Source organism: Panthera onca, chromosome F1 (genome assembly GCF_046562875.1).
Source record: "Panthera onca isolate mPanOnc1 chromosome F1, mPanOnc1 haplotype 2, whole genome shotgun sequence".
Taxonomy (NCBI): Eukaryota; Metazoa; Chordata; class Mammalia; order Carnivora; family Felidae; genus Panthera; species Panthera onca.
Genome location: NC_138355.1, coordinates 5,083,381 through 5,104,586, shown reverse-complemented (window position 1 = coordinate 5,104,586; position 21,206 = coordinate 5,083,381). Strand labels below are relative to the sequence as shown.

General features: G+C 60.6%; 2 protein-coding genes across 2 annotated transcripts; both read left to right on the top strand.

The window, feature by feature from the left end:
* The first annotated feature begins 822 nt into the window (after positions 1–822).
* Positions 823–4,782, top strand: LOC144614851 (left-right determination factor 1-like). Its single transcript, XM_078440698.2, has 4 exons — positions 823–1,510; positions 2,514–2,760; positions 3,065–3,307; positions 3,582–4,782. Exons 1-4 carry the CDS (start codon positions 1,261–1,263, stop codon positions 3,937–3,939), a joined length of 1,098 nt encoding a protein of 365 aa, XP_078296824.2. The 5' UTR covers positions 823–1,260; the 3' UTR covers positions 3,940–4,782.
* A 5,395-nt stretch (positions 4,783–10,177) lies between these two features.
* PYCR2 (pyrroline-5-carboxylate reductase 2) lies at positions 10,178–13,551 on the top strand. Its single transcript, XM_078441348.2, has 7 exons — positions 10,178–10,362; positions 10,443–10,513; positions 11,264–11,443; positions 11,541–11,762; positions 11,954–12,046; positions 12,238–12,401; positions 12,920–13,551. Exons 1-7 carry the CDS (start codon positions 10,296–10,298, stop codon positions 13,083–13,085), a joined length of 963 nt encoding a protein of 320 aa, XP_078297474.2. The 5' UTR covers positions 10,178–10,295; the 3' UTR covers positions 13,086–13,551.
* The last annotated feature ends 7,655 nt before the right edge of the window (positions 13,552–21,206 follow it).

The following is a 21,206-nucleotide window of genomic DNA, read 5'->3' as shown; positions in this document are numbered from 1 at the left end:
TCTGGGGACAGATTTGGGCACTGGCCTCCTGGCCTCCAATGGCTGAGTGAGCCGGGACACCTTCCTTCCCTGGGCAGAGCTCTGGCTGCGCGTCGGGAGGGTACGCCTGCCGCCTCGGGCTGCTGTGAATCGTGTTCAGAGCTTAGAAGGCTTCCTGGCACACAGGGGGCACTCGAGAAACGATTGTTCTCGTTACTGGCATTTTTAGGAAAGCCGTGCCCTGGAGGTGCACTGGGTGGACAGGTGATCAGGGTGGCAAACCCTTATCGTGCACCCACTACTTGCCAGGGGCCGGGCTGAACATCCTCTGCGTGTTAATCCGTTTGATCTCCGGACCAGCCCTGTGAAGTAGACCGGATTGTTACCCATCCTTCAGATGAGGAAACTGAGGCATAAGGAACTTGCTGGCTATTAGACCTGCCCCATATTTGAACCCAGCCAGTCTCAACTGTGCGTTTTGTGGCACTGGGGGCTCCCACCCCCGTGGGCGCCATACCTGAGGCTGTGGGCAGGACGAGACTCTGGGCAGCTGTGGCCTCTGTTTTAGGGCATGGAGGGCCCCCAGAATGAAGTTCCTGCCTAAAGAGCTTCGAGTCTGTCATGTGACAGCAAACACTTGCAAAACTGCTCTTCCTGGGACCCCTGGAGAGCCGGTCCTGACCGCAGGGGCCTCCTCTGTCATGGACGGGACACGGTCTTCCCAGGGCCTGTGGAGAGGAGCCGGGGTGGGGGGATGGGGGGCTGGCAGGGACAGAGAAAGGGGCAACATGAGTCCAGGGGCTTCTGGGGAAGCTCGCTGCAGGAACCCAGAGTCCTTCCTGCCTGATGACCAAACGGAGACCCACACTAGTCTCCAGGAGAGACTTAAACGGTCTCCTGATAGGACTCTCGTTCTCCCAGAATGGGCCCCCTTTTTCGCAGACTAGGACTGGGGCACGGCCAGGGAAGTTCAACAGACACTAAAGTTATCACTGAGCTGCCCAGACAGCAATAGCCAGAGGCCCTGGGCTGGTGCGGCATCCAGACGGGCCTCTGTGCCCTTTCCAGACGGCCCCCTCCTCGAGGCCCAAGGACCGTCTGGCTGCTGAGCTCCCAGGAGGTCCGAGGGGTGTGACCTCCCCCCTCCGCCCGGGCCCAGCTCAGGGCTGCCTATAAAGCTGGCCCGGGCCCGGCCCTCCGCACACCGGGCTGAGACCCTCGCCGAGCCTCCTCGGGGGACGCGTGCGCTCTGACACCCGCCCCCCATCCCCGGGCGGCACCATGAGGCCCCTGTGGCTGTGCTGGGCGTTCTGGGCGCTGCCCCTGACGGGCCCCGGGGCCGCCCTGACCGGCGAGCAGGTGCGGGCCAGCCTGCTGCGGCACCTGGGCCTCCGCGAGGCGCCCGTCCTGGACCAGCGCGACGTGGAGGGGCTGGTCACCCCGGCCCACGTGAGGGCCCAGTACGTGGCCCTGTTGCAGCGCAGTCACGGCGCCCACTCCCGCGGGAAGAGGTTCAGCCAGAGAGTCCGAGGTGAGGTCCCCCTCCTGCCGTAGCCCGGTGCTCGTTGGGAACGGGGAGGCCGAGGCCGGCAGGCCTGTCCCGGGGCGGCCGTCGAGGGGGCGGGGAGCTCCACGGGATGGTGAGCGTGGCTGTATCCGGGGCCCTGGGCTCCGTCTGCACCAGGGGCCCCACTGGCAGAGGCGAGGCAGGAATGACACCCTCGTGGGTGCAGAAGCCCCGTGGGAGGAGGGGAGACAGAGAAAGGGGACTTGGGGCTAGTGACAGGGAGGATGGCCTTGGCCGGTCAGGCGCCTGGAGGCCTGGGGACGAGGAGGCTGGTCCTGAACGCTCTGCAGAGCTGACCGCTGGCGGCCACGTGGCCCGTGGTCAGGTGGTCCCACCGTCAGCCCGGAGCCTCAGGCGTTGGGGACACGGGGCCTGGTGCCTCTGGGGAACAGGAGCTGGCGACAGGCCCCAGGCGCCTCTTCCTCCGGTTGGGGACATTTCACTGGGCAGGAGCCCCTCAGGCAGGGAGAGGAGAGGAAGTCGGGGCTCTTGCCCTCCCTCCTGGAAAGGCCACTCTCGGCTGGTGACCACAGATTTCCACGGTGGCTCTCTGCCTCCCTCTCTCCGCTGGCCCTCCCACTTTAGCTGAGCGCCTTCGCCTGAAGAAGGCTGCGTGTCGGGGCGCCTGGGGGGCTCAGTCGGTGAAGCGTCTGACTCTCGGTTTTGGCTCAGGTCGTGATCTCGGGGTTCGTGGGATCGAGTCCCACGTCAGGCTCTGCGCTGTCAGCACGGAGCCTGCTTGGGATTCCCTCTCTCCCTCGCTCTCTGCCCCTCTCCCTCTTCACTCGCTCTCTGTCTCTCTATGAAAATAAATAAATAAACTTAAAAAAAAAAAAAAAGGCGGCTGTGCAGGTGAGGCCCCGCCCCCACCTCTCCCTGCCTTCCTGGGGGATTCTGCTCACTGGCTCTGGGCCCCGCGCCCTCCCAGCGGGCCTGACCTGCCTCCTGACCCTGCTCCCGTCCCCAGAGGTGGCGGGCAGGTTGCTGGCGGCCGAGGCCTCCACGCACGTGCTGGTGTTCGGCATGGAGGGGCGCCTGCCGCCCAACAGCGAGCTGGTGCAGGCCGTGCTGCGCCTCTTCCAGGAGCCGGTCCCCAAAGCGGCGCTGCGCAGGCTCGAGCGGCTGTCCCCGCACGGCGCCCGCGCCCGCGTCACCGTCGAGTGGCTGCGCATCCACGAGGACAGCTCGAACCGCACCTACCTGGTGGACTCCAGGTGGGGAGGCCGTGGCCGGGCTGCCAGTGGGGAGGGGAGGTGATGGGCGCGCAGGTGGGCCCAGCAAGGCAGGGTGGGTGGGGGTTGGTGGGGGATTGGGGGGTAGGGCTGTTGGAGGGGGGAGGGGGCGGGTGGGCCCCGAGGGGGGGAAGAGGGAGGGGGAGGGGGCTGGAGGGGGAGAAGGAGAGGGTGGCATGTGGGCCTAGTGTGGGGGAGGGGGGAGAGAAGGGAGGAGGGGGGGCAGGCTCCCCCCAGGGGGTGTCCCCAGCCCCAGCTCAGGCCCCCGTCTCCACGGGTGTCGCAGGCTGGTGTCCCTCCAGGGGAGTGGCTGGAAGGCCTTCGACGTGACCGAGGCCGTGAACTTCTGGCGCCAGCTGGGCCGGTCTGGGCAGCCGCTGCTGCTGCAGGTGTCCGTGCAGAGGGCGCACCTGGGCCCGCGGGCCTCGGGCGCCCACACGCTGCTCCGCTTCGCGTCCCAGGGCCAGGAGGGCACGGGGCAGGGCGAGCCCCAGCTGGAGCTGCACACCCTGGACCTCGGGGCCTACGGGTAGGCGCCTGTGCCCTCGGGGGCCCCCCCGAACGGGCGGGTTGGCGTGGGGTCTCCCAGGGGCGCCGTGGGAATCAACGGACGCGGGGTTTCCCCCCGTCCCGGGACTAAGGTCACGTACTGCGCAGGGTCTGGTTATTGGTGGTTCCCCGTCCCCGGCGCAAACCCCAGCCTGTGCAACGTGACGAGAGTTGGCGGTAAATCTCCCTCCCAGGTGCCCCCCCCCCCCCCCCCCCGTGACCTCAGCTGACCTGCGCCCCTCCTGTCCCCGCAGAGCTCAGGGCGACTGTGACCCCGAGGCGACAGAGGGCGCCCGCTGCTGCCGCCAGGAGACCTACGTTGACCTGCGGGGCATGCGGTGGGCCGAGAACTGGGTCCTGGAGCCCCCGGGCTTCCTGGCCTACGAGTGTGTGGGCGCGTGCCAGCAGCCCCCGGAGCCCCCGACCTTCAGGCGGCCGTTCCCGGGGCCGCGACAGTGCGTCGCCTCGGAGACGACCTCGCTGCCCCTGATCGTGGGCGTCAAGGAGGGCGGCAGGCCCAGGCCCCAGGTGGTCAGCCTGCCCAACATGAGGGTGGAGAAGTGCAGCTGCGCGTGGGACGGGGCGCCCGTGCCCAGGAGGCTGGGGCCTTAGGGCTGGCCGTGGCCACCGAGGTCTCCGATGGACCCGTGCACCGCCCGGGGCCTTGGTGCAGACCTTCCAATTTAGCACCATAGCCCTGGCCCCTGCGGTAACTTTCCTGCCTACGTGCCCCTCCCCCTGTCCTCCTGTCCCTCCCTCACCCCAAGCACTTACAGGAGTAACTAACGCAGCGGGATTGCCGAGTTCCAGAAGGAATCCCAGACTGCTCTGTAGAGGATGTAGCCAAGCACAAACAGATGGTCAGCCGGGACCTTCTCTGGCAAATTCGCCAACGAAGCTTGGGGACAACACACCCCAATGATGAGAATGGGAGAAACAGACTGATGTACTCTATGGCAGGAGGGATTAAAACACAACCAAAAACTTCCCGTTTCCCCTACAACCGTTTCCCCAACACGTTGACCCATTCTGGACTTTTGTAAACGTCCTTGGGTCCCCCCGCTCCCTGGGAGATGGCTGGGAGGGAGGACGAGGGGCGTCCGGCTGGGGGCAGTGGGCAGGGACCCAGGACACCTGGTTTCTGGAGCCAGCAGGGCCACACCTGTGACCTCAGGCAGATGGGGCAGACTTTGGGCCACCGGGTTCCTCTGAAAAAGGAGGAGGTAGGAATGAGCTGTAAGAGTCATTACCCTCTGGGGCAGGGAGCCCTGCCCTCACCTGCACCTCCCCAGACCTGGCTTTGCCTGTGCAAAGTTAGCTTCTTCCCCCCCCCCCCCCCCCCCCCCGTTTTAGAGAATTTACCACCAGAACCCACACGTGTTTCCTTTTTTAAAACAAATGTAGCAAAAACAATGGAGTGTCGGCCCAAAGAAAATAAAGTGATGTTTCACTGGGTCTCTGCAGTTCGTTGTTTCTCGCACTCTTTACAAGACGAACGGGGGCGGTAACGGGGAACCAGGTCACGTGATGACATGAAGAGAGGGGGTGACAGACCCCCAACCTCTGGGGTGCCGAAGACGGAAATCGCCAAGTTTGGACTACATTTCCTTTGTGTGTCCTCCCCGGAGTCTCATTCCAAAACTAGTAAACTAGATCGCTCACATGTGCCTCCGCTTTAGAAAGCACGTCTGGGGGGCTCAGTCGGTTAAGCGTCTGACTTCAGCTCAGGTCATGATCTCGTGGTTCGTGGGTTCGAGCCCCGCGTCGGGCTCGCTGCTGTCAGAGCAGAGCCCGCTTGGGATCCTCCATTCCCCTCGGTCTCTGCCCCTCCCCACTTGTGCTCTCTCTCTCTCAAAAATAAATAAACATAAAAAAAAGAAAGAATTTAACTCTTATGGGGACAGGGCACGGGGTGACAGTGGTGGGGCAGGCAAGCTAACACGTCCTGAGCGCTCCCCATAAACCAGGCCACCTTGTATACGTGATAGCACTTAATTCCTGCAACGGATTCCTTGAGGTAGGTATTATTAGTCCCATTTTTCAGGTGAAGAAATCAAGACCGAGGCGATGCAGATCTGTGGAGAATGCGTTATAAAGCTCCTTCCCGCTGCAAGCCCCAGGAAGCGTGCCGGGCTGACGACACGGGCATTAGTCACCGGGTCATTTGGAAGCCGCCACATCGGGCAGTCCCCCTGCATTCACCTTTCCCAGTCAGCTGGAGTCCCTTCTGCATGGCTGTTGAAGATCTGGGACTCAGTTTACCCGCAGAGCTAACGAAGAACAACTGGACAGTGGAGGGGACGGTGGCGTTAGTCTCTGGACAGCCAGGGTCTGAGGACGTGGCAGGCATACCGTTGGAGGTGGGGAGGGAGGCCGTGGCTCTGACCCAGAGATGGCTAGGTCACCTCCAGAAGACAGCCTTCTGCGTGGGATGCTGTGGGCACCAGGCACAGCTGTTTTCTCTACAGGAAGGATATCATACCCTTCTAAAGAATCCTACCAGCTACTCCGTGACCTCTCCGTGGCTCTAAACGACCTGTGGACCCCCAGCCAGTCACACTCCATCAGGGGCAGGGACGAGTCTGTTCGCATCATCCGATGTGAGCTAAAAAACAAATCCAGGAGATTGACTCCGTTTCAAAATGTAAGGACGTGTTCATCAGCGCAGGGAGACAGTGCGGGAGACAGAATATTCTCCCCGAGTACATCCAACCCCCCCCAGTCCTTGGAGCCCGTTAGGTTACATGTCAAATGGGATTTTGAAGATGGGATTAAGGTTACAGACCTCACAATGAGGAGGTGATCTTGGATGACCCAAGTATATCCGATCTTATCACATGAGTCCTTCAAAGCAGAGAACTTTCTCTGGCTGGAGGCACAGAGATGAGGCTACTTGGGAAGGTCAATGAGAGGACGTGACTGCCAGTTGACCTGTGAGCTGGACCCGGGCAATGGAGGTGCCTCACCTCCTCTGCTGTCCTTGGAATGTGGCCCCGGGAGCCCTCTCCGGGAAGCTGCCCCAAGGACGGCCTTGAGACAGAGATGTGGCGCCGGGACCATCTGGAGGGTATGGGTGACCGAACCCCGTTGCGGCCGCTCTGTGACCTGTTAGGACGTGGCGGGCAGGTGCGGGGGTCCAGCGTCCTGCAGCCCCAAGACAGGCCTCGTAGGTCAGTTCCCTGTGTTCACTGCACCTGCCCCCTGCCCACCTGGAGCGGCCTCTTTCCTCCGTCCCTCCCTGTCCTCCGTGTCGGGGGGCCGGACTCAGATCACAGCCGGGAGCTGCCAGCAGGGTGGGAACCAACAGAGGCCGAAGAGGAAGTCCCAGAGACTTGAAGCGGGGAGCCTGGGTGGCATCCGATTCCTAACTTTGGCTCGGGTCACGATCCCACGTCAAGCCCTGCATCGGGGTCTGCGCAGACAGCATGGAGCCTGCCTGGGACTCTCTCTCTCTCTGTGCCCCTCTCCCGCTCACACCCCCACTCTCTCTCAACATAAATAAACACTAAAAAAATAAAGAAATCAGACGCAGATGTAATACGTGCCCGATTTGTAAGCCAAAGAGGCGTCGAGCTATACTCTGAAGAGTCACGTGGGATCTCTTTAGGTGGTGGGATTAAAAGCAATGATCGTTTTTCCCTTTGATCACACTACATTTTTCTTTCTACAGCCAACACGAATTGCTGGGTTGCTGGAAGAACTGCACGCACAGTGTGCTTTCCTGGAGAACCTCCTCGGTCAGGAAGGGTTGGGGGCAAGGGCTCTGCCACAGGGTTAGCGGGAAGCAGTTCAGAATCCTCCCTGGGTCATGTGTGGGTCACGTCCATTCCTAGAACATGGGAGCCTGCTCATGAGGCCAGGAAGGAGGGCCCCTGGGATAAGCACCTGGACAAGCGGGGGCACTTTGTCGGGGAAGGGGGGGCGGGCGCTGTGGGGAGGGAGGAGGGGGGAGGGGCCTCAGCAGCTGAAACCCCCTGAATGGAGGAGGAGGTAGGGGTGAGGGAGGGAGGAGGGGAGGGTGGCCGTCATGGGGAGCCTTTAAAGCCACTACCATGTTAGGGCGCCTGGGTGGCTCAGTCGGTGAAGCGTCCGACTTGGGCTCAGGTCATGATCTTACGGTTCGTGGGTTCGAGCCCCGCGTCAGGTTCTGTGCTGACAGCTCGGAGGCTGGAGCCTGGAGCCTGCTTGGGATTCTGTGTCTCCCTCTCTCTGCCCCTCCCCTGCCCATGCTCTGTCTGTCTGTCTCTCTCTCAAAAATAAATATTAAAAAACATGGGGCGCCTGGGTGGCTCAGTCGGTTGAGCGTCCGGCTTTGGCTCAGGTCATGATCTTGCAGCTTGTGAGTTCGAGCCCCGCGTCGGGCTCTGTGCCGGCAGCTCAGAGCCTGGAGCCTGTTTCAGATTCTGTATCTCCCTCTCTCTCTGCCCCTCCCCTGCTCATGCTCTGTCTCTGTCTCAAAAATAAATAAACGTTAAAATAAAAATTTTTTTTAAATATTAAAAAACAAAAGCCACTAACCACATGTAACTAAGGAAATAACCAAAGAGTTAGGCAAAGGTTTCCTCACAGTAGTGTGAATAATATTAAAAACTGATGTAAGTTTGTGAGGACAGGGACTTTGCTTTGCCAATGGCTGTTCCCCAGAACCTGGCTTGGTAGGCATCTGTGTAATGAATGGACCTCACTCTGACCTTTGGGACAGCGGTTACATCTGTGTGGCGCGTCCACATAATGGAATGCCAAGTAGTCACTAAGATCTTGTTTCATATAACTTTTCAGTGGCATTGGGAAATGCTTACTACGTGTCTAGTATAGAAATTTCACGACTGTTACGTTTATCATTTATTTCCAAGGATGAAAAAGTCTATACGCCTGTAAAATAAAACGTTAAGGAAATACACCAACAATGTTTCCAAAAAACTATCCCTAGGAAGTGTGATTGTAGGTGATTTTGACTCTTTTTAACTTTTACTGTTTTTGTATTTCCCGTATTTTCCTCAATATGCATGTATTCCTTTCTTTCTTTTTTGAGAGAGAGAGAGAGAGATTGAGAGAGAGAGAGAGAGAGCGCGAGCCGGAGCAGGGGAGGCACAGAAGGAGAGAGAGAAAATCTTGAGGTTTCAGGCCCAGCGAGGAGCTCCATCTCAAGAGGTGGTGAGATCATGACCAGAGCGGAAATCAAGAGTCTGATTGACCTGAACCCCCCAGGCGCCCCTGCCTGTATTCCTTTTCTAATCAGAAAAAGTTATGGGGCACCTGGGGGCACTCAGTCTGGTTAAGCATCCGACATCACTCAGGTCATGATCTCACCGTTCTGGGTTCAAGCCCCAAGTTGGGCTCTGTGCTCTTAGCTCAGAGCCTGAAGCCTGCTTCAGATTCTGTGTCTCCCTCTCCCTCTGCCCCTCCCCTGCCCAGGCTCTGTCCCTCTCAACCTCAAAAATAAGTAAACATTAAAAAAAATAAAAACAAATAAAAACTTTTAATATAAAAATAGTGACCATTTGGCCTGCACCTTTAAGGGTGCAAGAACCGAGAGGGTGGGGCCTGCTCAGGGGGAGCAGGTAGAGGAAGCTCGCCGCCCAGGGAGGGGTGCAGGGAGGGGGCAGGGGCGGGGCTGCAGAACCGCAGGCAGACAGGGGCTGGGGAGGCCACGGTCTCTCCCGCTCCTGCTAATCCTTCAGGGATGCTGCGTTCTTCCTCCGTATTTTTTGTCACCCGGTCCCCGAGGCCCCTTACTTACACCTTTACTGCGGATGGAAGTGGAAACCGCCCGTGTGTGGGGCGTATACACCGAGTGGTGGGGTGGCGAAGGCATAGACCTCCCTGTACTTGGCGGGGCCCTACCTGTACCCGGGGCGCAGGGGGCGAGAGCACCCGGCCCTGGGGGTCCCAGACAGACCAGATTCGGGTGCTGGCCACGCACAAAATCAAAGGCAGAGAGACGGATGGTGGGAAAACAGGAAAGGAATTTATTTCGGTGAGACCACCACCCGGAGACTGCAGACTAGGGTCTCAAAGACCGTCTCCAAAGTGCTCAAAGCACGTCCAGGTTCATATAAAGAAAGTGTGGGACACAGGTCGTGGGTCCGAGCAGGTGGGCAGTGAAGGTCAGGTCACCACGGTCTTGGGGTCGGGCACCAGGCTCAGGGCGGTCCCTGCGCTCCAGGGGTAAGTCTCGGTTCCCACGGGGGACGCTCTGCCCGCCGGTGGGTGCCTGGGTGGAGATCAACCGGAAAGGGCGAATTAGGAAGCACAGACGGCGGTCGACCGGCAGGGGGCTGGCCGCCTCCCTACTTCAGGAGTCCATCCTCCCAAGCACCGGAAAGGAGCCTATCCACCACGCCTCGGGACCAGTTCCTGGGAGCCCTGCAGGTTCCAGCCGAGGACCGGCTGCTCGGCCACCACGCCCGCGGGCCGGGAGCGAGCGGGCAGCTGGGGCTTCCAGCGGCAGCCCCGCTCAGCCGGGTGCGCGCCGCCGCTAGCCGGCCCGATCCCCGCCCCATTCATCCCTGCAACCCGCTGACGCCTCCCGCCCACAGTCGGCGGCGGCCGGTCCGCCCCAGGCACAACTCTGGCCACACTTCCGCCTGACCCGCGCCCGGAACCCCCGGACGTCTGGAGGAGCCCCCAGACGAACACGCCAGCTGGGGACACGACTTCCGGCCTCCGCTCCGGAGGTTCCGACCGCCCAATCCCGGACGCAAGGGGCGGGCACACGGCCCGAGCTCCCGGCCGCGGACTGGTCCGTCCGAGGTTCTGGCCGCGGATTGGTCCGTCGAGCTTCTGGCCGCGGATTGGCCGCCCTCGCGTGGCGCGCGGCGCCGTCTGTCGCGGAGGCAGTGGGGAGGGGTCCCGAAGCCGCCGGAAGCCCCGCGGGTCTGGCTTCCGGGGCGCGCGCGGGCCTCTGGGGGCTCTGTCGGCCCGGCCTCGTGCAGCTCCCCGGCGGCGCCGAGCCCCTTCCCGCGGTCATGAGCGTGGGCTTCATCGGCGCGGGCCAGCTGGCCTGTGCGCTGGCGCGGGGCTTCACGGCCGCAGGTGAGCGCGCGGGGGCGGACGGGCCGCAGCCGCGTCCGGGACTCCCGGGGGCGCCGGCTGACGGGTCCCGTCCTCCGCAGGCATCCTGTCGGCCCACAGGATCATAGCCAGCTCCCCGGAAATGGACCTGCCCACCGTGTCCTCGCTCCGGGTAGGCGGGGCCGGGGAGGCCGGGGCCGAGGGGCGGGCGAGGGGGCGGACGGCGCGGGGTGGGCCCGACACGGATGGAGGCCGAGGTGTGCTAAGCGCCCGGCACACTGATGCGCCGCGAACAAACTGCCTAATTCACCTGCTGGCAGTGCGACGCTAAGGTGCTCAACCACGCTGAGCCTCAGTTTCCTCTTTTGCAAAGCGGAGCCCACGGTAGCCCCTTTTCGGAGTTATTCTGAGGCACGAGTGATCGCTGGGAAAGCTGGCTGAGTTAGTTCTTCACCCTAAATCTGGGCAGCTCCCAGAACTGGAGGGCCCCGCTTTTCAGTTTGGAGTCCAAAGCGGAGGGGTGACCTCCGGGTCGCCCCTGGACCACGCGGAGACCGCGCGGCCTGGCGAACAGGTGTCCAGTCATGGTCCAAGGCTGGACCCAACTCCTCTGCCTCCCACTGGGCGCTCCCGGTTCACCGTTCCCTTTGCCTGTGCCTTTTTCCATGCGAACCCCTGGATGGGAGACAGCTGTTTCCTGGCTGCCTCGGAGAAGCTTGTTCGTATCCAGCATTTAGCTCACCCGCCTAGTAGTGGGACAGGGGACTTCGGGCCCCTGGGGGGAGGGGCAGACTCCCCGAGGGACAGGAATTCCAGGCTGCAGGGGCAGAGTGGGTTTGGCAGGGGCTCGCTTGCTCCCCAAGAGGACATGGGCCCAGCGAGGCCGCCCTGCGCCCTGAGCCTGGACCATCTCCTCCTGCAGAAGATGGGCGTGAACCTGACCCGGAGCAACAAGGAGACGGTGAGGCACAGTGACGTCCTGTTCCTGGCCGTGAAGCCGCACATCATCCCCTTCATCCTGGACGAGATCGGGGCGGACGTGCAGGCCAGGCACATCGTGGTCTCCTGTGCTGCCGGTGTCACCATCAGCTCTGTGGAGAAGGTGCCCCCTCTCTTCCCCGGGTGCTCCTGTGGGAGGGGGCGGGGTGCCGGTGGAAGCTGCGCCGCAGGGACTCACTTGGGCCTCTTCCGCGTCCCAGAAGCTGATGGCGTTCCAGCCGGCCCCCAAGGTGATTCGCTGCATGACCAACACGCCCGTGGTGGTGCGGGAGGGCGCCACGGTGTACGCCACGGGCACCCACGCCCTGGTGGAGGACGGGCAGCTTCTGGAACAGCTCATGAGCAGCGTGGGCTTCTGCACCGAGGTGGAGGAGGACCTGATCGACGCCGTCACCGGGCTCAGCGGCAGCGGGCCTGCCTACGTGAGGCCCTCTGGGGACCCAGGGCGGCAGGCGGGCTGTAGGCAGACTGGGGCTGGGGGTGTGGCCAGCTAGCGGAGGAGGTCAGCCTCTGCGGCCAGTTCCGGTCGCCAGTTCCGGTCACCGGGAGAGAGTGGGCCCTAGGGAATGCCCCGAGTGCCTGCTGCCCTGGGGCTCAGCGAGTGTCCCCGCAGGCATTCATGGCCCTGGACGCGCTGGCTGATGGCGGGGTGAAGATGGGCCTGCCCCGGCGCCTGGCCGTCCGACTGGGGGCCCAGGCCCTGCTGGTTGGTATCTACACGCTGCACGTTCTGGACCGGGGTGTGGGATGGGGGTTCCGTGGGTCCCTGAACTGGGGGTGGGGCACGGTGGGGAAGCCGGGGTAAGGCTGGGGAAGGGCGGGGCTGGTGTGGGGAAGGGTGGAAGTTCCAAAGGCCCACCGGCCGCTCCCGCCCCCCCTCCTTCCCTCCCGCCCCAGGGCGCTGCCAAGATGCTGCTGGCGTCAGAGCAGCACCCTGGCCAGCTCAAGGACAACGTGTGCTCGCCCGGGGGTGCCACCATCCACGCCCTGCACTTCCTAGAGAGCGGGGGCTTCCGCTCCCTGCTCATCAACGCCGTGGAGGCCTCCTGTATCCGAACACGGTGGGTTAATCTCTCCGTGGCCCGTGGGCCAGCCCCGTCGGGCAGATCCTGCCGTCCCTGGTCCATTAGCGGCGTCAGAGTCTGTGCTCCGGTCAGAGCCACGGTTCATTAGACTTGATTCACCTGAGAGCTTGCAGGCCTTACTTCGCTAATGCCCACCGTGGCCGTGGTGGCGGGGTGGCTGTGATCTATCGGGGTGAGCAAGGTGGGGCTCAGAGACGACGTCCCCAAGCTCAGGCGGCCAGTACGTGGTGGAGGCAGGGCCGGGGAAGCGTTGACTCCAAACCCGGGGCTTTTCCATGCCGACTCCTCCTGTGACCGCAGGCACCGTGGGGAGCTGCACACCCGGTAGTGACTCACACGTAGCTAAAGAGCACTTCTGAGAAGCTTCCGGGCGCGTTTGATCCGGGGGCTTGTGGTTTGGGGCGGGCTCGGGTTCTCGGGGGCCCGGGGTCGTGCGCACCGGGCAGCCTCGTGAAGCTCGGGCTCCCGTAACCCCCGCGGGGCTCTGTCCGCAGGGAGCTGCAGTCCATGGCCGACCAGGAGAAGATCTCCCCGGCCGCACTCAAGAAGACCCTCCTGGACAGAGTGAAGCTGGAGTCCCCCACGGTGTCCACGCTGACCCATTCCAACTCCGGGAAGCTCCTGACGAGAAACCCGGCCCCCGGAGGCAAGAAGGAGTGAGGCCACCAGGCCTCCGATCCCCGAGGGGCTGTGCAGGGCCGGGTTCGGCTCCCTAGTGTGCAGGGCCTTGTGACGAATCCTCCTCAGATGCGTTCAGGCCGGGCCACGCTGGTTTCCCATCCCGTCTGTGGGACGCTGCTCGGGGGGTTGATGCCGGCGGTGGGTGGGGGCGTCCCGAGTCCCGCTCGGCAAGAAGGTCTGCAGACCTGCAGCCGACGGCTCCTTCGGTCACGTCCTCCAGCCGGAGCCCGAGGCAGGGTCGGCCTGCTGCCGGGTTGAGGACACAGAGGTACAAACGTGAGCGGGGCTGTTTGCTTTGAGTTACAGACAGGAAAGGTATGAGCAACTTAAAGTTGTTCCAATTAGAAAAGTGCGCGGATATTTAACTCGCCTGCCCTAGGTGTCCCATGGAACAAAGTGTTCTCTGGTTTGCTGTTTAGTTGCTTCAATAAAGTTTTATTTTGTATTTCCCTGCCTTTTTTTTTTTTTTTTTTAACACGAGCTCTACCCTCCACGTGGGGCTTGAACTCTCGACCCCAAAGTCAGTAGTTGTGCACATCCTAGCAGCCGGGCCAGCCAGGCGCCCCTGTTCCCTTGCTTTTTTATGCTTAATCTTAATTTCTTCTAGAGAACTCCAGGACCTTACCGGGTGCCCCCCGCTTCTGTGGGGAGCACTGTCTAAAGACAAGAAATTGTGGGCTAGACCCTGAGAGCTGGAAAGATACTCTGCTCCGTCCCGGCCCCCGGGAGCAGGTCAGGAGATTGTTCTAGAATGGACCAGAGCTCATGGCAGAGAAGAGCCTGGTGGCTGGGGTGCAGGAAGGGAGGGCAGCAGCCCGGACACAAAGGTGGAAGCTGCCAGCTCTGTCGGGCCTCTTACCTGCTGAACGCTGGGTCCAGACCAGCGCTCTCTGTGGGGGGGATGATTTTTCTCTCACTTTACGCAAGATGCTGAGGCCCAGGGGCAGCTCTCATGGAGCCGCTGGTCGCTGGTGGGGCCGAGGCTGGGTGTGCCGTCCACACAGCCGGACTGAACTGCGGTTTCCCCGTGCAGGCCAGTGTCCCTCGCGCGTGTCCCCAGGGGCTGGCCGCCTGTGGCATTGGCATCAGTGTCGCTGGGTTCAAGTCTTGGTTTTTGCCAATCCCCCCCTCCCCGCCCCCCCCGCCGCCAATTTGCTGGTAGTTTATTTTTACTTTAATTCCATCTAGTTGACCTACAGTCGTATTCGTTTCAAGTGTACGACGTAGGGATTTGGCACGTCCACCCGTCGCCGGGTGCCCGTCGCGACGAGTGCACTAGTCCTCCCACTTTCAGCTGGGCAACCGGGGAGATGTTGGCGAGTCCGGTGTGCAGGTGTCATCCTGTAAATAGGGGATCACGCTTCACCGAAAGGTTCCGGCGGGTGTGCAGTGAGACCGTGCGGAGCGGTCCGGCACGCGGTCTAGAACGTGGCGGGCCCCTCGCGTGAGTCAGACCGCCGGGCTTCGACTCCAGACCCGAGAGCCTGTGGGCCAGGTTCGTCCCTGTGGGGCCAGAATGACAGGCTCCACCCTGCCAAAAACCTGGGGCGCCTGGGGGGCTCGGTCGATAAAGTGTCCGACTTGGGCTCAGGTCACGATCTCACAGTTCGTAGGTTCGAGCCCCGCGTCGGGCTCTGTGCCGACCGCTCAGAGCCCGGAGCCCGTTTCACATCCTGTGTCTCCCTCTCTCTTTGCCCCTTCCCCCACTCACACTGTCTCTCTCTCTCTCTCAGAAATAAATGTTAGAAAAATTCTTTTTAAATTAAAAAAATGTGAAGTGAGTCGCCCGAGTGCAATTGGCTGGAGAGTAGGCCCAGGACTCACACCCACGTCGGACACTCGATCCCGTCCTCTGGGCGCTGTGCCCGCTGGCGAACTGGCCTAGGTGACGGGTGACCCTCATCTTTCGTCACCCCCCCCAAGGCCACCCCCTCCCGGGCCTAAATCCACCAACACGCACTTACCCAGGACCTGCAACTGCCGGGCCCTGGCTCGTCCCTGGTGCGCGGGGCCCACCCGGCACAGGGGGACCTCGCCTGCTAAGGGCGCCTGCCCTTCGCTTCGGCCCTTCGGCCCGGTCAGGGCAGGGCTGGATTCGACCTCCAGGGAGAGGGAGGAGGGCGTCACCCCCCGGAGGACACGTGCGTCCAGCTTCCCACAGAGCTGAGTGGCCCTGGGCTGGGGGGGGGGGGGGGCCGGAGCTGCAGGCAGACAGAGCCAGAGGCTGGGAGCTCCCGGGGGGGGGTCACGGGGCCCCCCGAGAGTCAGGCCTGCGCAGGTTTCGAGCTCGGGCCCGAGTGCCCCCTGCAAGGCTTTTAGGAGTAAGAGCTGGTGCTGGAGGCCCGTGCAGCCTCGCCGGGAAGCGCGTGCCGAGGACTCCCCTGCCCGGCGCCCGTGCGGCCTGGCCGCGCCCCAGTCCCCGGTCAGTAAGACCGTCCTTGTTCGGGGTGGCCCGGGGGCCAGGGACACGTGTGGACACGGGACGTGGAGAACGTGGCAGGCAGAAGAAAAGGCGGTGCGGAGAGAGCTGGGGGTGTAAGGAAGGTGTGTGTGTAACTGCCTGCCCTGCCCCCCTCCCCCCTCCCCACTGCCCCCTGCTCTCTGCCCTCTGCCCCCTGCCTCCGGCACCCCCACCCCCCACCCCAGCCCCCGCCCCCTGCTCTTCCCCACCCCCGTCCCCTGCCCCCGCCCCCATCAGGACCAGAGCAGGCCTCAATCCCCATTCCACAGCTGGCTTCTCTCCGGACCCCCCAAACTTCCTTCTCTGCTGCCCCAGTTTTGCTCTCCTGGGAAACAGTACAAATCTCGGCCCCACTGTTAGCAGTAGTTACTTCCGGAAAGTGGCATCGAGGCGGTCTTCTCACCTGATTTTCTTTCTCTCTTTCCCTTGAGGTCGTGGCGGCCAGCTTGCAGACGCGGCCTCCCCAGTTAGAAGGGGGGAGAGGGGGGGAGTGTCTGCACCGCTCTCCACCGGCCACCTGGGGACACGTCCCTGTGCCCAGCTAGCCCTTACCAGGCAGCACACCCTGTCGCTGTTCCTGGTCAACAGCTCCTCCTGTGTGACCTAAAACACGCGAAGTGCCTGAACTGACCGAGCGCCAGGCGCGATGTTACATGTGCAAGATGCACGGCCTCATTTCATCTTTGAGAATTATTATTATTATTATTTTGAGAGAGAGAAAGAGAGAGAGAGAGGGAGAGAATGAGTGGGGGAGGGGCAGAGAGAGAGGGAGACAGACCGAATCCCCAAGCAGGCTCCCCGCTGTCAGCGCAGGGCCCGACGTGGGACTCGAGTCCACAAACCGTGAGATCATGACCTGAGCCGAAACCCAGAGTCGGACACTTACCCGACTGAGCCCCCAGGCGCCCCTAATTTGAGAATTATGGTGGAATTAGTATTTCCCCATTTTACTGATGGGAACACTGGAGCTGGGAGAAGTTAGGAACGCAGCCAGTGAGGAGGAAAGCCCATGGCCTAAACCTAAGACCCGTTTTCCGAAGCCCTGAGCTGTCCTCGCCCCTCCGACGGGCCCTCCGCGGGAGGAAGGGCGGGAAGGCCCGGCTGGTGAGGAGCTGGGGTGGAGGCAGGGGTCCCCGGCAGGGGCCTGGGAAGGAGACCCAGAAAGCCGACGGGGTCGGGACTGGCCTCCTCACAGCCTACTCTGGAGGGTGGGAACCTTGTTCTGACGGTATTAAGCCTCTGGCAAACGTGCTTCAAGAAGTAGACGTTTTAGTTTTTTCTGTTTCATAGAAGCAAATATTCCTACTTCCCTTTTAATGGGAAAAACTTCAAATTCCTAGTTGCTGACATTCTGAGTCAGTAAAGTGTTTTATTGATTTTTGAGAGAAAGAAAGAGACAGCAGAAGCAGGGGAGGGGCAGAGAGGGAGGGAGACACAGAATCCGAAGCGGGCTCCAGGCTCCGAGCTGTCGGCACAGAGCCCGACGCGGGGCTCGAACCCACGAACCGCGAGATCATGAGCTGAAGTCAGATACGCAACCGACTGAGCCACCCCGGCGCCCTAAATTATACTTAAAAAAAAATACAAGTTATTCAATTCATTTAAACTAAACAAGAAAAACACTTCACCCATCTCATCTACCCCACAGCCACTGCCTCTGGCAACTACCAATATCCTCTGTATCTATGATCCTGGTTTTGGTTTTTGGTTTTTGGTTTTTTAAGATTCCACATGTAAGAGAGATCGTATCATATAGTCTTTGTCTTTCTCTATCTGACGAATTTCACTTAGGATAATGCCCTTGAGATGCGTCCTTGTCGCAAATGGCAAAGTCTCACTCTTTTTTATGGCCTAGTAATATTCCCTCATATTTACGCCGCATTTTCTTCGTCCGTTCACCTGTCGATGGATGGCTGTTCCTGTGTCTTGGCGATTGTAAATAACGCTGCAGCGAACGTGGGAGGACAGACACCCTTCTGAGTCAGCGTTTTCATTTCCTTCAGATGAAAACCCAGAAGTGGAGTAGTATTTCTGTTTTTAATTTTTTGAGGAATCCCCGCGCCGTTTTCCGCGGTGGCTGCACCAGTCTGCATTCCCACCAATGGTGCCCGAGGGTTCCCCTTTCTCCGCATCCTCGCCCACGCCGGTTGTTTTCTTGTCTTTACGATTTTAGCCATTCTGACAGGCGTAAGGTGGTATCTCATTGTCTCGATTTGCATTTTCCTGATGGTGAGTGATGTTCAGCATCTTTTCACGTGTCTGTTGGCTGTTGTCTGTCTTCTTTGGAGAAACGCCTCTTCCGATCTTCTGCCTATTTTCTGATGAAATGATTGTTACTGTTGTTGAGCTGTGTGGGTTCTTTATCTATTTCTGCTATAACCCCCTAATCGGATATGCTGTCTTCCCCTAGTCAGTAGGCCACCTTCTCATTTTGTTGATTGCTTCCTGAGCTGTGCAGAAGCTTTTTCGTACGATGTGGTCCTACTTGCCGATTTTCACTTCTGTTCCTTCTCCTTTTGGTGTCAAATTAAAAAAATCATCAGGGGGCGCCTGGGTAGCTCAGTCATTTAAGCGTCCGACTTCGGCTCAGGTCACGATCTCAAGGTCTGTGAGTTCGAGCCCCGCGTTGGGCTCTGTGGTGACAGCTCAGAGCCTGGAGCCTGCTTCGGATTCTGTGTCTCCCTCTCTCTCTGCCCCTCCACTATGCTCTCTGTCTCTCAAAAAGAAATAAACATTTAAAAAATTAAAAATCATCACCAAGACCGATGTCTAGTAGTTTACCACGTATGTTTTCTTCTGGGAGTTTTATGGTTTCAGGCCTTAACCTTCAGATCTTTAATCCATTTTGAGTTAGTTCCTGTGTGTGGTGTGAGAAAATGGTCCGGTTTTATTCTGTTGCATGCAGCTGTCCAGTTTTCCTGCCATTTATTGAAGAGACTGTCCCCGGTTGTATACTCTTGCCTCCTTTGTCGTAATTACCTGCCCGTATGCGTGTGGGTTTATTTGGGGCCTCTCTGTTCTGTTCCCTCGATCAACGTGTCTGTCTTCCCGCTGACACCATACTGTTTGTGTTACCGTAACTTTGTAACATAGTTTGGCGCCTCCAGCTTTGCTTTGGCCGTGCAGGATCTTTTGTGCGTCCACACGAATTTCAGGATGGTTTGTTCTAGTTTGGTGAAAAATGCCCCTGGAATTTTGATAGGCAGAGCATTGAGTCTGTAGATCGGGTTGGGCAGTACGGACCTACCTGCCTTTTGGATTAAGAGAAAGGGACAGGAAGTGAGCATTTCCAACCCCATGGCCTGGCTCTCCCCGGAGGCTCACTTCGCCCTGCACGGACGTGTCTGTCTCTGCTGACGCCCTTCCCCGCCGCCCTCCCCGGCCGCACTTACACCGTCGCCTCTGCGGGGGACGCCTTCTCCTCCTTGGCTCCCCTGCCCCAGCCCCTTCCCCGACACCAGCCCTCCAACCGTCCTTGGCATCCGGGACCTGCGCTGTCACTTGTTTTCTCATGAGCGCAATAGTTTGCTCTTCAGCAATGCTTTTGACCTGGCGAGGAGCTGTCACCTGTCTCTCCAGGGTCCCTGAGGCAGGCGGGGGTGGGGTGGGGGGAGGGGGGCGTGGGCATCCCTTCGCTCACGTGAATAACCCAAGGCACTTATTTAAGGCATCTGGGGCCAGAATCCCAGTCTTCAGACCCCACTTCCTCTTTCCAGTGTCCCCCATTGTCCCCCAGAGAGCGCTCAGGGACAGCAGGTGGCTCCCATACGTGCCCCTGACAAAGGGACAGCCCGGGAAGACGTGCTCTGGCTGCCGGTGCCCCACTGCCCAGCTGCGCCACTAGAGGGCACCAGGCGCTAACCGCTGAGGCCCCAGGTCGCCGGACACGTGAGGAGACCCTGCAGGGACACCGGAGCCATCTCATTGCCTCTGCCAGCTGTGACAGGTGATTTCACGTATTCCCCGCGACACAGTGACAAAGCGGCTTAGTATCCCTTAGAAGGAAGCTCTTGAATCTTCCTCCTCCTCCGAGCCTCTGCCCCTGCCCCCAGCATCACCGTCCCCGGTGTGCAGGCAGGTGACCTCTCGGCCGCCCTCACCCCTCGCTGCCTCCTGGGTGGCCCGGCTGAGGGAGGGCCTTGTGGAGCGGCCCCCCCCCCCACCCCGTGTCCAGGCTTCTCCTTGGTCTCACCAAGAGGTCTGGAGAGTCACATCCCTTGGTAGCCATGTGACCTGAGGCAAGTTGCTTTGTCCTCCGGGAACTCACCTGCTGGGCTCGGTCCAACAGGACGCTGCTCCAATAACCAGGAGTTGCTCTTGTTCTCATGGGGATCGGAAAGGAATCTGGGGCTCAGGGGACTTAACAGCTAGGAAGGCAGGTCCCAGATCCAGAGCTCTGGTGGGGGGCGGGGGGGAGGGGGCAGCCACAGCCCCTGTTCCCGGCACCACTGGCTCCAGACTGGTTCTCAAACCAAGTGATCGCCTGCCCTTATTTTTAAAGTCATCTCTACGCTCAACGTGGGGCTCACCCTCACGACCCGGAGATCAAGAGTCACGCTGCACCGAGCAAGCCAGCCAGTGCCCCCGGTCGCCTGCCTTTCTTTTTTCTTAAGTTTGTTTACTTATTTTGAGAGAAGGAGAGAGAGCAAGCGAGCAGGGGAGGGGCAGAGAGAGGGAGAGAGAATCCCAAGCAGGCTCCGTGCTGTCAGCACAAAGCCCGATGCGGGGGCTCGAACCCATGAACCGTGAGATCGTGACCTGAGCCGACACCGAGAGTCGGACGCTGAACCGGCTGAGCCCCCCGGGCGCCCCAATCGCCTGCCTTTTTTTTTTTTTTTTAATTTTTTTAAACGTTTATTTATTTTTGAGACAGAGAGAGACAGAGCGTGAACAGGAGAGGAGCAGAGAGAGAGGGAGACACAGAATCTGAAACAGGCTCCAGGCTCTGAGCGGTCAGCACAGAGCCCGACGCGGGGCTCGAACTCACGGACCACGAGATCATGACCTGAGCCAAAGTCGGACGCTCAACCGACCAAGCCACCCAGGCGCCCCTCGCCTGCCTTTTTTAATGGAGGCCAGTGGAGAGGAAAGCAGCCTTGAGTCCCGTTTCCACTCTTACTGCCCTCTGCTCTCCAAGATGCTCCCTGAGCCCAGACCCCAGACCCAGCCTCGCCCACACGCGCCCGGCCTCGTCTTGGTCGCCTGTCTGAATTGGCGGGTCCTCGTCTCCCACCCCAAACCTCAGAGTCCTCGGGTGGTCGGGGGGGCCGCCCCCCGGCACGTCCTGTGAGTCTGAGAGATGCTGTTGGACGGAGTCGAGCTGTGGCCACAGCCAACACGCCTGGGCGTCCGAGGAGACACGCCAGAAAGGAGCCGAAGACGGAGAAAAGACGTGGCCGTTACTGTCGGGAGGCATTTATTTACGGCTTATCTGAAATGAGCTACAAAGTATTCACCTACCAAGACCCTCGCCGAGCTGCTGTCAGTATCCTGAGATGTCCAGGGCAGCCCTGGGGGTCGGACACCCCGGGGACCGCGGGGTCAGGGGACAGGCAAGGCAGAGACGGAAGGTGGCCTTGAAGCCACCTTGTCCTTCCCCGGCCGCGGGGGGTGACGCGGGCGGAGGTGGAGGCAGCACC

Coding starts and splice junctions, on each gene's coding strand:
- LOC144614851 (XM_078440698.2), top strand. CDS start 1,261: ATGAGGCCCCTGTGGCTGTGCTGGGCGTTCTGGGCGCTGCCCCTGACG. Junction 1,511..2,513: donor GTTCAGCCAGAGAGTCCGAG/GTGAGGTCCCCC, acceptor TCCCGTCCCCAG/AGGTGGCGGGCAGGTTGCTG. Junction 2,761..3,064: donor ACCTACCTGGTGGACTCCAG/GTGGGGAGGCCG, acceptor CGGGTGTCGCAG/GCTGGTGTCCCTCCAGGGGA.
- PYCR2 (XM_078441348.2), top strand. CDS start 10,296: ATGAGCGTGGGCTTCATCGGCGCGGGCCAGCTGGCCTGTGCGCTGGCG. Junction 10,363..10,442: donor GCGGGGCTTCACGGCCGCAG/GTGAGCGCGCGG, acceptor CGTCCTCCGCAG/GCATCCTGTCGGCCCACAGG. Junction 12,047..12,237: donor TGGGGGCCCAGGCCCTGCTG/GTTGGTATCTAC, acceptor CTCCCGCCCCAG/GGCGCTGCCAAGATGCTGCT.